At 35.1% G+C, this 19,629-nt stretch overlaps 2 protein-coding genes and 1 long non-coding RNA gene across 3 annotated transcripts; all 3 read left to right on the top strand.

Annotated features, from left to right (window-relative positions):
• Positions 1–675: 675 nt before the first annotated feature.
• On the top strand, positions 676–5,224 carry LOC128989492 (protein quiver-like). Its single transcript, XM_054411386.1, has 3 exons — positions 676–923; positions 3,986–4,147; positions 5,016–5,224. Exons 1-3 carry the CDS (start codon positions 851–853, stop codon positions 5,222–5,224), a joined length of 444 nt encoding a protein of 147 aa, XP_054267361.1. The 5' UTR covers positions 676–850.
• Positions 5,225–6,782: 1,558 nt separating this feature from the next.
• Positions 6,783–13,555, top strand: LOC128988485 (uncharacterized). Its single transcript, XR_008490386.1, has 3 exons — positions 6,783–7,025; positions 12,816–12,888; positions 13,396–13,555. It is a non-coding gene; the product is annotated as an uncharacterized LOC128988485 (long non-coding RNA).
• A 129-nt stretch (positions 13,556–13,684) lies between these two features.
• LOC128989753 (uncharacterized) lies at positions 13,685–19,104 on the top strand. Its single transcript, XM_054411788.1, has 3 exons — positions 13,685–16,463; positions 17,000–17,146; positions 18,532–19,104. The coding sequence occupies exons 1-3, from the start codon at positions 13,779–13,781 to the stop codon at positions 18,700–18,702; spliced, it is 3,003 nt and encodes a 1,000-aa protein (XP_054267763.1). The 5' UTR covers positions 13,685–13,778; the 3' UTR covers positions 18,703–19,104.
• The last annotated feature ends 525 nt before the right edge of the window (positions 19,105–19,629 follow it).

Here is a 19,629-nt window from a genome sequence, read left to right as displayed (position 1 = left end):
ACCTTTACCGTTCGTATTGTACGGTGCAGTTTTTGTTGTGATTTTCGGAAGAAATCTTAGATATTCAACATCGGCACTATAGGTGAATGCTTCGACTGTAAGCAACAGCCATCTAGACCATCTTTGACTATAACAACTAGACATTCCATCCCCATGTTAAAGTTGTCACCAGTTTTTAATCAAATTCATCGTAATTGATGTGAGCCACCGACAGATTGTACAGATCTCTAAAATACTAATTTCTGTCGAATACTCAGTATTTTTACCAAGTCAAACCATACTGACATGATACAGCATAGCAATTGTCATGACCCATTAACTATGTCAGCAACAAAAAATAAGGTGGGAAATAGAATTGTAGACACTAGTGCATTCTGTGACTGGCTCAAGCAACTAAATAATTTTTTTGTAAAAAAAAATTGCCAACAGCTGATCCATACGCATGGGATGTCTTCTTCTGTTTCTAATAGTCAACGGTTAAAATATAACCTTTGACTATTAATAGTCAATGATATAACTCATATTACATACAATGAATATAATCTACAGTTAGACCTGTGGAATTTACCAACTGTATATAATCTTTCAGCCGGTATCAATGCCAAGCAGCTGTTTGGTTATCCAATAAACTTTCAACAAGGGATGATTTTCTTACACTATAATTGTCATCACGAATACTAGAACAGACATTCTGATTCTGACGGAATAATCGGTTCTACTCACGTTCTACTATTCGTGATTGTCATTGTTAACAAACACTAGTGATTTATTTACCATCGTTGGTTTGGTTAAGTCGCCGTTATTGTGAATGGTTTAAAAAACCAAAACCTAAAGAACTGTGGAGTCAACAATGATGGAGAAAAGATTCATGAGTGTTTTTGTTTTTTCAGTCACTTCAGTCTTTCTTTCTTCAATCGGTAGCGGTAAGCAAGACCCTTATTCATTTTTCATGTTCAACAAATATTTAAGTAATCCATGGGTGAGTCACTTACCTCGTTCGTCTTAAAACCTAAAAGTGGCTATTTGGTGTTTCGATGGTTTCAACACACTTGGGTCATTATCATACTCAGTAGAGAATATTGACAACGTTCAGTCTATGGGACTTCATAAAAACTGTATTTTTACAATAGGCTGTTATTATAAATCTTCTACATGATTAAAACCAAGTCCTGATTACGATAATGACTCAAATCTGTTGAAACCACATTGTTTCAATTCTTGGATTGAAGGTGAACGAGTTATCTGAACCACTCAAGTGAAACCCCGTGCTAACATTTAATTTCAAACTCTGCACACCCATTAACCCTATACTTTAATGAATCTTAATTATTCATTTAGCCTACAGTGTGCCAAAAATAGCTCAATCCAGTGGTGTCACTGGTGTCTATACCATTTTATCTATATATATAATTCCGTAAGTCAAATTTTTGTAAAGAAATTGTGAGTGACTGGATGGCCGTAGAAGGATGGGAGGGGTCTTATTTTAAAGGTCTTGGCGTGAATTTTGAGGGAAAACTATTCATTTTTCTTATTTTTTTACCATAAATTCGCAACAGAATAAAACTTTTCCCATTAAAACAACATGGGGTTTAATTTGTTTACATCTTTTGAAATTAAAACAGCTGTGCCACAGATTTGAAAACAGTGATCAATACACACATTTGGTTTACTTTTAGCCAGTCAACTATGAAATGTATACTATAATAAAACTGAAATATTGAAGATTAGTCGGAAAAACGTCTGCATTCTTTGTTTATATTTAAATCATATACTCAAGTTTCATTTTTTCATGCTTTTACGTTATTGTCGTGTTAAAGGAATAAATGACATAGAATAAATATTCTGTATAAATAATCAAAGAGTCGAAATTAAATCTAACTTCTGTTTTGTTTTTATTTTTAAATCATATGTTCAAGTATATTTTAAATGATGTTGTTTTCTTTATATTTCTACACATTTTAAGGTTAAGGTTGTGTAAATATATACAACTAAAATAACCTATAAATGTTATTGGTTCTAAAATGGTGTATTTGCATTCCTTCGTAAGTAATTTTTTTTAGTGCAGTGAATATACAACGTAGAGTAATCATATTCGATCATACTTTTATAAAATCACCAGGGATTCAAGATGTTTTGGTATGTAGGCTGCTGGATATATATTCTTTTCATTATAAGTACTGTAATTAATATAACGCCATGGGAATACCACAAAGGCGGGGAACTGTTCATAGGAATGACAGTGCGCGTAGGAGAGCAATAGTAGATAATGACGAACTTAATCAAGATATGTTACAACCCCTTTTTAGGAGACCCATGGTAGACGAGGGAAATGTAAAGATCCATGATGCAGGATTATTGGACCAAGAGTGCATTCAATGTAGTGCTCTTCATTTTAGAGAAGAACTAACGAATAATCATTTTATGACATGTTGCCATAACGGACTTATTAACCTTCCTCAGTCAAAAACTAATGTAGAACTTAAAAGTTTGTTTGAAGAGAGCCCACAACTGTATAAATTCATTCGACAATGCAACAGTGCGATGGCTTTTGCTTATTTTTCAGCCAGTAAGAAAGATATTCCAGGAAAAGGACCATACTGTTTCAAAATTCAAGGACAGATTTATGGCTCAATCTCAGATTTGCTGCCTCAACATGATGAAGACCCCCGTGTATGGCCAATTGTACATTATTGACACATCAACAGCAACAGAAATTCGTCAAAGGCGTCGAGAAAATAGTGACTTAAAACCTGAAATATTGTCAAAACTAGCAAAAATTCTATTAGAAAATCCATTTGCACAAATTTACAAAAGAGCTTCGGAAGAAATGGTTGTACAAGGTGACAGTGAATTAGAACTTAGGTTTGTAGACAGGATAAATATGGATCGTCGTAGGTATAATAAGCCTAATACCTGCAGATGAAATTGCAGGCGTCTTCAATTCATCTGAAGGCGAACCTCCAATGAATTTTTAAAATTCCAAACAGGGAAGCTTTTATTTATCCTCATTAACCACAAGACCAAAGTAAACCAGTATTTATTCACAAACAATGATATGTTTGCTGCCTTTTCATGTTAAACCACTGGAGTTATTCAAATTATTTATTGAAAATGACATCAACAAAAGCAAACAAAGAAGAACAACAAACTGGTTTTTTACACAAAAGATATGGTGTAGGGATGCCTATTCTGACACATAGATAATGTTATTCTAAGTTTGTTTAAATACCGGTATTGCAAAAAGTTGTTTTACATTTGAGCTTTTTAGGGACTTATGTCCCTACAAGCCACTAGTATGAAGTATACGCTTTATAGTGATATCTATTAAGGATGGGTACTTTCTAGCATAAACAATTATGGCTGTTATGCAATTAGTTGCAATACGTGGTTACGGAGTGAAGAACTAATTTCGGGATATTCCTAACAAAACTACCTCTTTACCTCAGAAACACCCTGATCTTGGAATAAAGATGATTTGCTTTTTCCGAGTCCTGCACATTTCATCCAATCCTGAGATGTAACAGGTTCTGCGGGATTTCTGTCCTAGAGTTCTCGGGATCAAATCCCAAAAACCTCCAATGACTTTAAGCCACACGATAATGTTATTACCCACCTTTAGCTTTAGGCCAAATCTATCTAGCAATCTCTCAATCTAGATTTTGTTATTGGAGAATTTCATCTACAAAAAACAAAACGAGTTTCTTGTAGAATACCTTACAAAAGATGTAATCAATATAATGGCCTCATCTAAAATGGCTACAAGACCGTGGTGTTGGTGTCTGGCAACGTCGCAGCGTCCGGTCTATTGCTATAGCCATGTTAACATAAATGTAGCATGTAAACATAAACATAGCGAAGAACCTCCATTATGAACTAGTGCGACAGCTGTTTCGCTAGGCCGGAGATGCGGCGTTGCCGCTTTTATCTCGCCAAGGACTTAGAGGAGGCCATGTAAATACAATTTGTTGAATATCTATGATTCCAGCAGATGCCATCAAATGTTATGAGTGCAACAGTTACAATGATTCAAGATGCTCTGACGAAGTACCTCCAACTGAGACGGAGATAAACTGTACAACAGTAAACAATACACGAGTTGCTTACGTGCTTTGCCGCAAAATCGTACAGTCTGTCAATCTGTACAAGTGTAAGTATCTAACTATTCTATTCTATTTATACTCATTGGGAAATTGCCAATGAAATAAACATTAGTCCCTTAGTCTACCCTGCTATAGACTCGAGATCAATGTCAAAATGATAGAAAAGATTATAGATCTTACAACTAATTACATACTATTTATAAGGTTTTAATACTTGTAGAAACCACATTCATACTGTCGTAGCCTTTTTTACACAAAACGCCTCGGCGTTGGTGTGTGGCGACGTCGCACCGGCCGGCCTATTATAATAACAAACGTGTAAACCTAAACATAAATATGGTGCTTGGTTAGTGAATAGTACTTGGGGACCGAGCCATGGCTCGGTATAGTTTATTTCAATAGTAAAAGCAACATGGGGTTGGGACAACTCTAACCACAGTGACAGTTGCTATCGGAAGTCAGAGGACGGTTACAGTCAGAATATTTGCTCTTGTACCTCAGATCCGTGTGACTATTGAGGTCATGGTATGTTATGTTGTGTTAAGTGTAAGTATGTTGCAGTACCATCAGACTCCAGGGTGATACGAAGTTGTGGTTGGGACAACTCTAGCCACAGTGACAATTGCTATCGGATGTCAGGGGAAGGTTACAGTCAGGAGGTCTGCTCTTGTACCAGATATCTGTGTGACTATTGAGCTCATGATATGTTATGTTGTGTTAAGTATAAGTATGTTTCAATACCATCAGACTCCAGGGTGATACGAAGTTGTGGTTGGGACAACTCTAGCCACAGTGACAGTTGCTATCGGAAGTCAGGGGACCGTTACAGTCAGAATATTTGCTCTTGTACCTCAGATCTGTGTAACTATTGAGCTCATGATATGATATGTTGTGTTAAGTATGAGTATGTTTCAGTACCATCAGACTCCAGAGTGATACGAAGTTGTGGTTGGGAGAACTCTAGCCACAGTGACAGTTGCTATTTGAAGTCAGGGGAAGGTTACAGTCAGGAGGTCTGCTCTTGTACCTCAGACCTGTGTAACTCCAGTGACACTCTTTCAAGCATCTTCGGTGTCCTGGCCGTCACCTTGAGTCTCATGTTGTGTTGCCTCTGTCTACCATAACTTATTGAAATATAAATAAATAATTTTCTATTTATTTTTTAGTAACACTTTTTTACACTTGCTATTTTACTAGCTGATGATATCCGTTATTATTGAAATTTCTGAAGTAAGTATTTTATCGGATCATTCGGTATCCTACTACAGTCGTACTCGACAATCAATAATCATTTAGGAATTACCTTATTCAATGAAAGAGACCAAATAAGTTTAAACAAATTAAACAACACGATGTGTATTGCAGTCTCATCAGACTGGTTGCAAAGTCGACCCTCCTGATTGTCGTTGATACCTAGAGTGTGGACGTGTTCACTGAAATGACCATGTCCAGTGATGAGAGCAAGTACATGATTGACCTGCCCTCAGCCCAGCTTTAACAGCAAGTGAGTGAAAAGGGTTCTAGCATAGATAAAACATACTCCCTTGGTTAGTCTATGGTTCTAGGTTCTGCGAGCAACTTCTTGTCAAATAATTTGTCCAGAATAATTCCACCTAAGCTCGAAGTATTGTTTCCTGGACCATCTGTTGATTGCATGATTAGCGGTTTGCTTTGCTGATACCACAGAAGGGCTCCGATCTAAGGAATGGCATGTTCGCATTTCTTTTCTAGCATGACGTCATACTCGTTGCCACCCATGCCTACATGAAACCCAGCCGAGAGTTACAGAGTTGCGTGTGGTAAGTTTGCAGAGGGCGTTGAATCACTCCAAAACTAGCTTTGAAGTGACTTCAGTTGAGTCAAGAGCCAGACATTCAGACAAGATCAATATATTCCTGTAGCTAGTCCAAGGTTGGCACAAGCCAATGATAACTTACTGTATCATACTAGACTGGTAAATGTTTTGTTCTGGGCGATTGACTGTATATACGAAGCCTGATATTCCATTGACGAGGGTGCCGTTTGTGAACCAGACGAAGCTTTCTGTTTCTGGGGGATAACCCTCCTGATAATAATGCATACACTTTACAATATATGCTCTAATGCACAATATAGAAACATAAACAAAAGCCACTCCATCCCACGAGTGAGATAAGATTTGAAATTGAGTCTTGTTGGGCAACAGCAAGAAGAGTAAATATGCAGTTTATACTTGTGTCAACAATGGGCCTTTGCCCTTGAATCCATTTGACCAGATCGCTATAATTAGCACACTTGTTGAACTACTCTTATGATTATGAGATATTTTAAGCCGCACAAAATTGTTTCATGAACTATACTAATTATACGACGCGTTTTTATGTTGATATGTAATATGATTATGTATTTCTGTTGTTTTATTTATGCTATTAGTTGTTTTTACGTTTTTGTAAAGGAACGGTAGAGACCCTGGTTTTGTTACTATCTAATTTCAACATTATGTTATATAATATAGCATAATTTTATATAATTAATATAATAAGCAATGTTGTTGTTTTTATAATCAAAGACAATGCCAGCATGATCTACATTTTAATATTAATTTAATTTCTGTTTTGGTAGCACTGACTAACATGTGATCATCATTATTAATTGTTGACGGAATATTTTTGTCTTACACACGTGTAGTATTTATTTCATTTACGTATACAATAAAGTTTATCTTTAGATCTAAATAGTATTAAAACGAAAAAGATTCCGTTGAAAATGTTTATCTGATAGTATGGTGTTTGTTTACCTTATCATGGATATCATTATTTTGAAATTCCATCAGCAATAGTGTTTATTTGAAGAGCCTATGGTCATTATCTTGTTCCATTATACATTTATGAAAGTGCCTAAGAAGGTATGAATAGTCGTAATGGATCTTCGTCAAGAGATAAAAAGGTATGTTTACTGTATACCCTAGTTGATACTCTAATTCATTTTCAATCACAAACGTATTAATTGTATAGTGTCATTAAGTTTAGTTGTTGCCAACTCTGACTTTGGAGAGTGGCTGGTCCAATCCGTTAAATTGACAACTTGTTTATTAAATAAAGGCCTCTTTTAACTTAAGATTTTCCTATCCACAGTCCCCGAACCCATGCGCGGAACATAGAAAAAACAAGTGCCTCAAGTAACTCGGGGTTGCCTAGAGTTACGTCTAGTTAACTTACGTAAGGCCTTGGGTACGTACCACGAATATACTAGAAAAATACCGGTATGGATCATAAACATAAACAAATGACGTTTTTGGCCAGAATCCTATACTTATGGCATTAACATGGTTTAGACAGCTCCATTTAAACAATGTTAACTTAAATAATACTTTAACACTTTTCAACGAAATGGCGACCATACAAAGTAGGGGCCTAGGTATTTTTAGCCAAGTATGAATGGAGATGAGTGTAGGATGAATCGCGCGATCTAGTAGTCTTGTTAGTGACTAAGGCCGACTTATTCCTTAGACATACAGCTGTTAATTAATACTCCATACAGCTAATGGCAAATGTTTACTTTCGGGCCAAAAACGTCATTTGTTTATGTTTAAGCTCCATATCGGGTCTTTTCTATTATTCGTGGTACGTACGATAGGGGCATCGAGATAAACGCTCATCGAATTTCCCCTGTTATAGGAGTCAGTTTAGTCTGATGGAAAACTGTGCTGACCCGCAAGACATCATTCATGCTATTGTTGTTATCTAACAATAAATTATTCTCTTTTATGACAGACTAAGCTCCCACTTCGTCCCAACTTTTTCTGGTGACTGAAGTGTTTTTAAAACCTCCATGCTGGCCATTCAACAAACATTCCCTGGACTGCACCTCACTTACCATCACTTCTATTTGAAAATCACTCAACTTCATCTCTGTCTTCTTGAGTTTTTCTGGATGCTCCGCACGTTTGGTGCTGTTCCTCTGGCATTTTATTATGAACATCTCATCAAATGACTTACTTGAGCGGCTTTTTATAGCGGCATTTTGGTGAAAATAGGTTTTGACTTGGAATCTCCGTTGGCCACTCGTAGGTAATCGTACACGAGGCCAATTCGCTTACAATACTTTGCTTCTGTAGATCGGATCTATGCAACAACTAGTAACATGTATGCTTACAGTACTGGAAATGCAGGATCAGCCTGAGCCCAGGTCTGAAATGGGTTCCCTTCTCAAACGCAACATTCAAATAAAAACATTTTCCTTTATGGTGAAAATAGTACTCTGAATTTTAAAAAATCGTTTGGAAAAGACCAGGAACACGGAAAATTCGAAGACAACGCTTACGCTTTTTTGCGCTAACGCGTAATTATTTAAATAAAATGTCATAAATTGTATACGCTCTGTCGCCGTAGAAGCGGGTAACAATAAGCTTTAGCACAGTGACCCTACAATAAGCGGTCGGGTTGGGTTAAGTTAGATTAAAACTTAACCTAGGTTAACCCAACTTCCTAACCTAACCTCCTCAGATCAAGTAAGTTAATGTTTACATAACACAAAAAATAACAAAGCAAAATTTGACAGTTAAAATCAATGTAAACACAAGTCTGAACAACTGAGTCAGCTGATTGATTAATTCACTATTTTCAATTTTATATGTTGTACCACTTGAGTAATTTTAATGGGAAAATAGTTCTTCTCTTTTTTCGACTTCTGTTCTATGTTCTCTCAATATTTATAAGCTGATTAAATGACACTATTTTTTACAATACATCTTTTGTTATGTAAAACAACATCTTTCTTTTCAATGACAACGCAATCAGGTCAGATCCTTGATTGGCATAAATAGCGAGTATCACATACATAATTATACGAGAACACTTGACGTGCAGAAATAAATGTGTTATGAAAGATCCATATTTTTTTGTGTAGGCCTAATGCACGTATTATGGGTAATACGAGGAAATTCTATCATTATTTTTATCTTAATTGGCATTTCATGAGTAGGTTTTTGCACGGTTTCTAAAAGGTTCTCGGTTTCTAAAATTTTAACTAGGCCTATTACATTCGAGTTTGAATTTTACACCTGTAAGCAAATAATCCTTACAATAATTAATTGTCGAGTCTCATTCAAAAAGCTTCTCAAATCCAAATCATTCCCTCGACATTTAAAGTTATCAGCTGTAGCTGTTATTTTAATTTAATGAGGTTAAAAACATAATGAAAAACAATGGTGACAATATAAACATTGTGACTATTTTCGTATATAGTGGGACCTATTAACATTGTATTGGAAGGTAAAGACGTAAGTCATATATTTGTACATCTATGGCTAGTCAAATTTTATTAGTTTTAGTATTATAAGTTCCGTAAAAACAAAAATTACTTTAAATTCTGAGTTAAACTGTTGTCTTTACTGGTTAGTAACGGGTGGATCTTTGGTATTGAATACGAATACATATTTTTGCACTTTTTGAAGTACACAAACACTATTCATAGTATTATTATCTTATGAGGCGCAGAGTAAACGTTTGTTCCATCATTTCTATACCTCTCGGGCTTTCAGTCTTAACCCATTTAAACTTAACTCTACGTTACGATAAAGTTTTCTTGATAATTCAAAGTAAAATTGGATTTTTTACTTTCTCTCCCTGTACAACAACTTAGTGTTGCTGTTTATTTCAAGTGAATCGTTTTTCCCTCCAATATTAGTGATGTGGAAAGCGAACAAGGACTTCTTGTCGAGAAAATTCGATTTTAAGTTATATATATATATATATATATTTGAATTCCTTATTAAATTCCGAATCACTTGGTGCAAGTCCCATGTATTTACGATTATTTTGTTGAAGTTATAGGACTTTGAAATTTAGTTATGGAAAAGGGTCATTTTGAGAAAAACTATTTTGAAAACTTCAAATACGCATAAAAACAGTTTTTCGTATTTAAGAAACAATTTTGGTATGAAAAGAAAGCTTATAATGTCCTCTTTGGGGGCAAAACAAATTTTTGTCTTGATTCCCGGTAGTCTTCATTTAAACAATTGTTTTATTAAAGCATGTTGTAAAAATCGCATTTCAGAAAAGGGGCCTCTTGTCGGCCCTATGTTATTTCTCCATAAGATAAGTACCTCTTGTCGGGACCACAAAATTTGTGAGATATTTTGCTCTCCGTAAACTGAACTTTGTTTTAGTTCTCTAAATTTCACTAGAATGCAGGAGATTTTTTTTTGGACAAAAGTCTGTTTATAAAGGGAATATTAGAAATTGGACCTCTTGTCGTTATGGCGGCATAACATTGAGCGACAAGAGGTACCTTTTCTCAGACCGTGCAGAGGCTAACAAAATTATATATTTCGACTTTTTACATCTTCAACTCGATATTTTAACCGATACTGTCCTGTTCTATGATAATGAGGTAGGCCTATAACAATCGATAAAAACGCGAATTTCAATATTTTCGACCTTAATTACTTATATCGGCCGTACTGAAAATCTTGCATCGCCGACAAGAGGTCCCTTTTAGCTTTCCACATAAGAAAAAATAATGAATCAGAAGGAAGATTTGTATTATATTTCAGTCAGTTTTGTGTAGTTCTTTTGTGAATGCATAGTAGATTTTTTTGTTTGGTATAACTATGTATAACGAAATCCAGATTTTTGTTTAAAATGAAAATTCGTCTAGTTTTTCCTTTTCAAATGAGTAAAGATGAGATTATATGAAATTGAGGAATTTTGACAAATGTAGAACAATCGTCAGCCAAATCTAGTAGTGTTTTGTCCTCATTAAAATATTATATTGAATTATTATTCTAATACTAGGCCTACTCACTATAAAATACAAACAAATGATTGCAGCCTAAAACTTGTTTTATAATGATACTTAATAGTAATAAAAAATGTATGAAAAAAATAAGGTTACTAGCCTGTTGTCAATGAATCCCATATTTGCCGTGGATGACTAGTTTCCAGTTTCGGGTAGGCCTAGTAGTAATTTCTTGCAGGAAGGAAAGTGCAAGAACATAACGTTTGACGAGAAAATGATTTTAAAATGAGATTTTAACCCTGAAACTAGTCATCCACGACAAATATTGGATTTTCTGACAACAGCAGGTTGGTAACCTCCTGTCTAATCAATCCTGGAGGCAAATTATGAATAAAATAAAAATGTATTTTCAGAATTTCAAAATCACTTAAATATTTATCTCAAACTATGTCTTTCGTGTACTTTATTACATTTTGTTGCATGGTCTTCTTGTCGATTACGTATGCAAACTCGATATAGATTTTAATCTCTTTATCAAATGCTGAGAAATTAAGATATTAGGTTTGAACTTCACATTACATAAATCAAGCTTCTTTATTACTTTAAAACCAATCTATATAACTAATACGCTACATGAAACTTTGTCGGTTGAACTCCTCCGCCTTTTCTTAACCGATTTTGTCCATTGACGTCTCATTGGAAAGAGAGTGTCGCGTAGATTACATTTTTTTTAAAGTCCCTTGGGCTCTGCTCCAGTGGGTTTGAAAGTTCCCATGTTATCCTTATAAAGAACATAATTGTTTACATTTTGATCAACTGTATAATTTAATTACTGTTACTTATTTTTCAATTCAATGAAACGCATCGAGTACATTTATTTACTGTTTGAGTTTATGTAAACATAATCCCCCAAGGCGGATCGTGTTAGTATGATTGTATCTTAAATTTGTGTATTTATCATTGATTTGTGTCGCTATGACGGGTCGTGTTAGCATGATTGTAACTTAAATTTGTGCATTTATCTTTGTTTTGTGTAGCTATAATTTGTTTATTTGTTGTTTTTTCTTTTAAATACCTCCGACGTGACGACAACGAAACATAGACTGGAGGCGTAATCGTGATTACGCGGTCACAGCTACAGAACAGTGGCGCGTAATAGGCTTAACTCATCACAGTCAGCACCTGACCCTGGACAATCTCAACTATTAGGTTACAAATGCGCCCTAACACTACCCCAAACGACTTTTCGTTCTCAATTGGCCCTCTATCAATGACCTGTGTTGCCTGTACAGCGAGGCATTTTGAGAAGGAGAAAACCGGCCGGAATGCTTTAGGTTTATCAATAACGAAGATAATCGTGGTCTGAGTTACACGCCGGTAATCTTTGAGTTGACTCTTTTAAACTCATTGTAAATATGACTGTTATTCGTTTTGGAATAACTCCTTTAATACTTTGCAACTGATCGAATTCGAGCAACATGTACACTAGTGTAACCTTAATACATCTTATCATATATGCTATCATCGAAAGGATTGCCAGTGTGAAGGCCGAGCGATTTCTGCTAGTGATTAAAAAGTTGTAATTTCACTGTATTATTTAAAATGAACGAGAGCGTTGTTTCTGGTGCTACGGTTGAAAATAACTGCACAGATCTTTCTCAAAAGGCTCAAAAAGACTAGTTCATATCATAGAAAAATCATTCTCCCTTAATGAATTTATCATCCTTATGGAACATTGGCAATAGTTGATCTGTTGCCCATTTGTAGTGGTGAGGGGAGTATTGTAGGGCTGCAACACCAGTGCGAAAAGAAATATATATGTATGTCCAAGTTCGATTTGAAGTATCTATCCTACACTCATCTCCATTACTTGGCTTAAAATACCTACTTTGTATGGTCACCATTTCATTAAAAAGTAATAAAAGTATTAAAGTATGTATCAGCATAGATGGTCTTGTATCTCTGCTGTCTCTGTAATCTAGTTTTAATTTTCAGGATACAAAGTTGGTTTCTATGCAAGACGAGAACAAATTACGTAATTTGTGGAGAAACGATTTTTCTTCTATCGGTAAGGAATTTATTTCACATGGTTTATACAAGCGCTTTAATGCACTAAATAGGGATAAAGTTAATTACTTTTAGTTTGGAATGTTTCTTGTTTTTACAAACATTAAGTTAGTTTTTGTTTAAGTTTGTTAAGCCAACGATTTCTGATAACTAAGTGAAGCATACTAAAATCCTATGGAATTAATGCTGTTTTTGCTACTACACGAATGGCTGTACTTCGATGTCAAGAAGTTAAAATGTTATAGGTAATGAAATTGAGGTTTCCAATTAGCCATTTGTTGGTGTGAAAACGTTAAGTTTAGTTTACTCTGATATTTTTCCTTTAACATAGACGCAAAAAAATTAATTGAGTTCCAACTTTTTTTGTTTTAAATAGGAGTAAAATTTGAAGGTATAACCAGTTGTTATAACATTATTATTTTACTAGGTGTTATACAATTTATTGAATTGTTTTCATTTGGTTATAATTTTGCCATTTCAGTCAATTTGTGATTATTTCATGTTTCAGAGTCTTCCTTAGTCCAAAAACTGCCTAAATTTTCATCGTACATAAAAAACCATTGCAATGCCAATTTTCGAATTTTGCACCGTTTGAAAGAAGACGGAAGACAAACCATTTTTATGCTAAATCCGGAGTACCATCTGAAGTTTCTCGAAGAGAATTTAAGTTTTTTGACCAAAAAACCGTCTAGGTGTTTCGATCTTAAAATAAGTAGTTCAAAAAGTAACTATCTTAGTTTGGAGACAAACTCATCTTCTTTGCCCAACAGTAAATTCCACGCTTTAGCTCCCTCGTTGAATTTGGATGAAAATGTTTCTCAATGTAACGTTGGCCATTGTAATGGTGACGTGAAACTTCTTAGGAACAGTGCGATCCTCAAAGAACCCAATATGATCTGTCCTGAAAGTCCTTGGGAAAAGCAGTCATGTGTCACTCCATCCACGATAAAAGTCCTAAAAAGGCCTACTCACTGCAATAGATTTCAGTGTAAGCAAAACTTGAAAGCCTTGGCCAGTAAAGAAACAGTAGAAAGACTGGAAAAGAAAAGAGACGTAGACCATCATTTTGAGTTCGATGTTGGGGGTGAAAATATAGTCTCCTTCATATGTAGCCCTCCGAATTCACAAAGGGGAAAGCAGTCAAGTGAACCAGGTAGTACTACTGATTCGGCTGACGAAGACTCTTCTCTTTCTTCTTCCAAATACTCCGCGCCAAGTTTTAAGAGCGATTCTTCAAAAGATAGTCATTACAATGATACATTCCGAAATGGTACACTGCAAGATCATGGCAAAACGAAAATCAGTCAATCCAATCTGTCGCATCTGCCTACAACATCAAGTGTTGTTTCATTACGAGAGAGCAAATCCATGTTCAACTGTTCCTCTTTGAATTTGAAGTTAAACGAAAAACACTCCGAGAGATGTATTAACATCTTCGGGTCCTTCAATTCCTCGCGTACGTTCAACAGTGATGATGGTGTTAGTTTGAAATCCCATAAAAACCATGAAACTATAATGTTTCGAGAAACAGCTTTAAGGGGATGCTATGACATTGAGAATATTCTCAAAGAGTCCAAGTCTGCATTACCTCATGTTGAGATGGAAGTGGACAAAACGACGAAAGCGATTTTTGCAGCGGTGAGGCTACAAAAGGAAAACGAAAGTATTGTTTCGGACACTGCCTTATCCGTCATAGATATTTGTAATTCATGGATCAAGCTTAGTGCTCATTTCGAACGACAAGAGTTCAAACATTTATTGGAAACCCGTAATATTGATCACTCTATACTAGAGGAATTCGCACAATGGCAAAGCACCTCTAGACTGTTCGTTGACCGGCTGATACGTGTGCTGAAGGAGTTGTCAGCCAGAAATGTTCCAAATTCAAATGGATGCTACGAATCAATGATCCCCTCAAGACCTGCAATAGCTGCTGTAGGCTCTCATTTGCAACAAAGAAAAGATCCTTTGTCCAAAGCTGGCCAATTTCAAACTCCGATTCCCAATACAACAGTTGCAGACGCAAACGTTCAAGAAAGACGTTGGAAACAACGCCGATTCCTCTCGGAAAGAATGGATTCAGAAAGAATGGCAATGGAGAATAAAAAATCTTCCAAACTCAATTTTACTCCAGGTGGACTAAAACAGAAATTTTCATCGACGAATGATCATAAAAACTACCCAATCTTGGGACGGGGTGAAGGTGATGTTAATGTTAATTTCGATCTGTCTAAAGTAAGTATGGGATCATCAAACAACTGTCAATTGACTCAACATGGAGTAAGCTTGTTTCCATCTGCACCACAACGTCAAAACTGTTACAATTCAGGCTTCTTTGAAGGCAATCTTAGTACACCCAATGGAAATCTTTTCAACATTGGATGTGAAACAAGCTCTGTGCCTCCTGCAAACGAAATGTGTGCTTCCTTTGGGAACCCATTTGCCCTCTCCATGAGCAACTGTTTTCCAGTGAATATCCAGCAGACGATGCCTGTAACCTCTCCTCTAATCAATAACCAGTTTTCCCACGTCAACTCCAATCCTTACCAAAATGCTGTCAGCAGCTGTTTGGAGAAGCCAAAGCCAAACCCGATACTCTGTACTGACCTTGATTTTGATGGAAACCTAGCTAAAAACAGTTATATGAAACCTGGCCAATATGCTCCACCACAGAAACCACCTTGTATTCAGAAAACGGTGAGTAATTCTGTTCCTATCTCAGATATTCCAATTGTCGGAATCCCTTTCCTTTACACTACTCAACAGTCCGACTCTCAACAGCCGAGTATCGAGTTACAAACTGGATATTCGAAATTAAAAGTATCAAAATGTATCGAAGATACTGATAACACCCTTGTATCAGACAATTCTATGGTAGGGTGTTTAAAAGAATCGTATTTAGGTAATAACGTGGATGACGTTTCAAACTTGAAGTCTTCTGAAGTGTCTACAACGTCACACTTTCTGCTTGACGACAACAACTGGAACGGTTTAATTGGAGACGACATGAAAGTAAATAACGATTTCGATATCTCAAGTCCTTCGAGCAGTGGTAGTTCTGAAACCGATCCATCAATAATTGTCGAGCTGAAAAATAAATCGACAGATTGGCTAGTTGATTCGTTAAAGAAAATTTCTCTAGAGGGTGAACAGTCGTTGAAGAGTTCTGCTGTGGAAGATAAAGTACAAGACCAAGTTGAACGGACTAACCCAAGTGACGGTTGTAACGGACAAGATAAACAAAGTCTTCAACCTCAATTTGCGTTGACCCATTCTACACGAGATGTTACTGAACAAAACAAAGACGGTATGGTACAAAATAACCCTGAGAAACCCATCCAACTATTAAAAACTAACACTGAACACTATCAAAAGAAACCAAAGAAGATCAAAAATGGACGAGAGTCTTATAACTTGGCGGATCGAAGAAGTCATTCAAGTCACGGTAGACCAGAGACTATGGTGTTTGCAACTTCTATGAGCGACAAAGTCACGTGCCAACTTGAAGAAATTCTGAACTGCATTTGGAATACGCCAGCTGCTACTTTGATCGAAGATGGAATCAGAAATGAAAAGGTAATTTTCAAAATTCAAATTCAAATATATTTATTTAAGATATTACAAGCATGGCCTGGCCAAGTTTACAAAACTTGTCAGCGAGGACCAATAGATTCAAAAAAATGACAAACACAGTTTACAATTTTTTTTCTGAGTACAAAGAATTATTAAAGTAGTTCTAAGGTAATTATCAGTTACATCAGATATAATCACTAAATATTGCTAGTCAAATTTGATAACTCTTTAGTGTTATTAACGCTTTTTCTTAATCCTAAATCTTCTAAGTTTAGTATCCTAAATTTTTTATTCATGGCTAAACTTTAAACTTCATCTCTGAAAAAAGTTCATCATTTTAGTTTGTTCAACTAAATTATTCCCCTTATAAAAAAAATGACTAACGTTCTCTTGAAATACGCAATCTTAATGATTTGATTAGCTATTTGGTTGGATTGGGCTACGTATTGTCGGGATATTTTCCAAATCTTAACAATCTTGATCGCTTAACGTACCATTTGATTTTTTGTTGCCTGATTCAACAGTAAAGACACTTTCAGGAGGGGGCAAGGCTGGAGCTGAGGGTGAGAAGTCCCCTGTATTTTCAAGCGATGAGATGCAAGTTAAGCAACAGAAGCTATGACACTTTGGATCAGGCGCTCTCGGATTTTCACCAATACTTCATTGACATTAGAAGTAGAAACAAGGTATGAACGTGTAGTGTAGCTTTGAGTATTGGTACAACTAGACATTCAATCCCCATCTTAAAGTAGGCCCAAGTTTTAAAAATCAAAATCGTCGAAGTTGTTTGTATTTCATATACTTAATGTATTATAATTATTTCTTGTTGTTTATTTCTTGTTACTCTCAGCTCATTCATATTTCAAGTATTTGCATGTACTGTATTCTTATTGCAATGCTTGTAACTTAATCTTTTTCACTCAGTATTTATTTTTGGCCGGTAGTCATAATGAGCTTACTTACAACAGTAAAATTGGTGCAAATCTGTTGGCAAATAAATAAATAGTTGGTGTGAGCCGCTTACAGATTGGGCCTATATAAATTAGGCCTAATAATTTATGTTGAATACACGCACTCTTTTGGCGAGTCAAACTATTGGGATACTACTTACTGTGAACTATAGCCCCATCAACTTTACAAAAAATAAGGTAGACAATAGAATTGTAGACTCCAGCGTATTCTGTGACTGACTCAGATAACTAAGTTCATTTTCAATAAAATATTGGCGACAGCTGGTGCATATAGATGGTATGTCTACTTGAGTATGCAATGGCAATAGTCAATACTAATATAGTAAACAAAATTGAACTTTTTGGTCTAAAATGATTTTTTTCTATTCTTTGAAATTGCTATTAAGAACACTATTCTCCCTTTAAAGGTATTTATTTTAATAACCCTTGTTTTCAAACTTTCAAAATTAGTTAGAGCACTAAAAGTCCGTTTTATTATATTTAGATAATACAGACTATGATTCTATGATTTTTGCGTCAGAATTACTTGATTAAATTTAACACTGTGAATTCAGGCAAGTAGCTCTCATCAACCATTGACCATCAATTCTATATTAAATAGTAAATTTCTCAAGACTTTTACTGCCTCGCAGTTGAAAAAAGTATGTTTAGATATTTGTGATTGCTTGTGTTAATAAAAGTACGACATTCCATTTGGATTTTAATGTTAGCAAAATAATATAAAAAATATACACTTTATTTAAACGTAATTTTCTAATAGTTAATTGTCGAATGCACTTATTTTAAAAATAACTTAGTGGCTTAATCTTTAGTACTTTAAATTCTTAATCTTCATAGTACAGTAAATCATTTTTAGTATGGAAAACGACGAATACTAGAAAAGACCCGGTATATGGATCATAAACATTAACAAATGACGTGTTTGGCCCGAAAGTAAACAAAACCATATGTTAATTACCTATAATACTATTAGTTTAGGGGTATTGTTTACTTTCGGGCCAAAAACTTCATTTGTTTATGTTTATGATCCATACAGGTATTTTTCTAGTATTCGTGTGGAAAACTATATAGACTGTTGTTTGAAATAAATATAATTTCAGGGAGATAAAATGTGCAGCGACGCGGTCGATGCTTTGGAACAGATATTTTTCGATCAGGTGGAAAAACATTTTGGCCTCACATACCAAGCTCTGTCCCAAAATGGCTGCCACTTTGGTGAAAACACAATCAACAAGGCTAGAAAACAAAAGAAAACGCCCCGGAGATTTTGACATTGATCAAGATCTGATTTTTAGCGTTTTCATAGACTTTTTAGGAATTATTTTCTCGAGTTTTTTGCAGTACCTGATCATTTAGTTTTGTTCTTTTTCTGTGATATGAATACTAGTTGATATTTATTGTTAGGTAACCTTATAAATTGCAATCGTCTTAAGTTTTTTTCTTATTAGAAGAAATGACGCTTGAAATATAGTTAAAAATCGTATATTAATTGTCTTCGTGGTGAAGTATAGTGACTGCCACAGTGTTTTGTTATTTATATTTTTCTTTTACTCGAGCTTCGTTCTCGTGATCTAAGTTTGGTTTTACCGTTCGAATTTTTGATTCTTTTTAGGTGTATTTCTTTGGAAATTGTCCATCGTAAGATTTGTTGTATAGCGTATTTTTGTACTAACAGTGGCAAGAGTATATAACTAGTTTTTGTTAAAATCGTAAGCTAGAATAAAACTGAATTATTGTTATGATTTTTGTGTTTTAATTGAGTTAGGCCCTAACTTACGATAAGTTTTCCATCTCATTCGAAAACCAATCCAGTATTTAGACATAGTCTTACTAAAAGAATCTGCTGATCTTAGTTAAAGCAGCTAATAAGGACGTTTAACTTTATTCTACACTCGGCCAGGGGTCTGTTTCATAATAAACTACAAGTTACAAGTTTTAACTTGTAATTTGTAATTTCCATTATATTTACATTGGACCATCAGCTGATTTACTAATCCTATATTCTATACTGTAATACGAGCAAGGTTTGCTTGTATGTATGTATGTATGTGTGTATGTATGTATGCTTGCACCAAGATCTCGCTCCGACGATTTTCTTCAAATGTTGTAAATAGTTTATTTCTGGCCTAAAAACGAGTTTACTGCAGTTAGAACTGCCAACAAAAATCTAAATACGTAGAAAAATGAAACTGAATACC

This window comes from Macrosteles quadrilineatus, unplaced genomic scaffold (genome assembly GCF_028750875.1).
Source record: "Macrosteles quadrilineatus isolate MER2022 unplaced genomic scaffold, UCM_ALF_1.0 Scaffold_3__2_contigs__length_128488019, whole genome shotgun sequence".
Classification (NCBI taxonomy): domain Eukaryota; kingdom Metazoa; phylum Arthropoda; class Insecta; order Hemiptera; family Cicadellidae; genus Macrosteles; species Macrosteles quadrilineatus.
The sequence above is the reverse complement of the archived record's forward strand: the minus strand, read 5'-3'. Positions and strand labels throughout refer to the sequence as shown.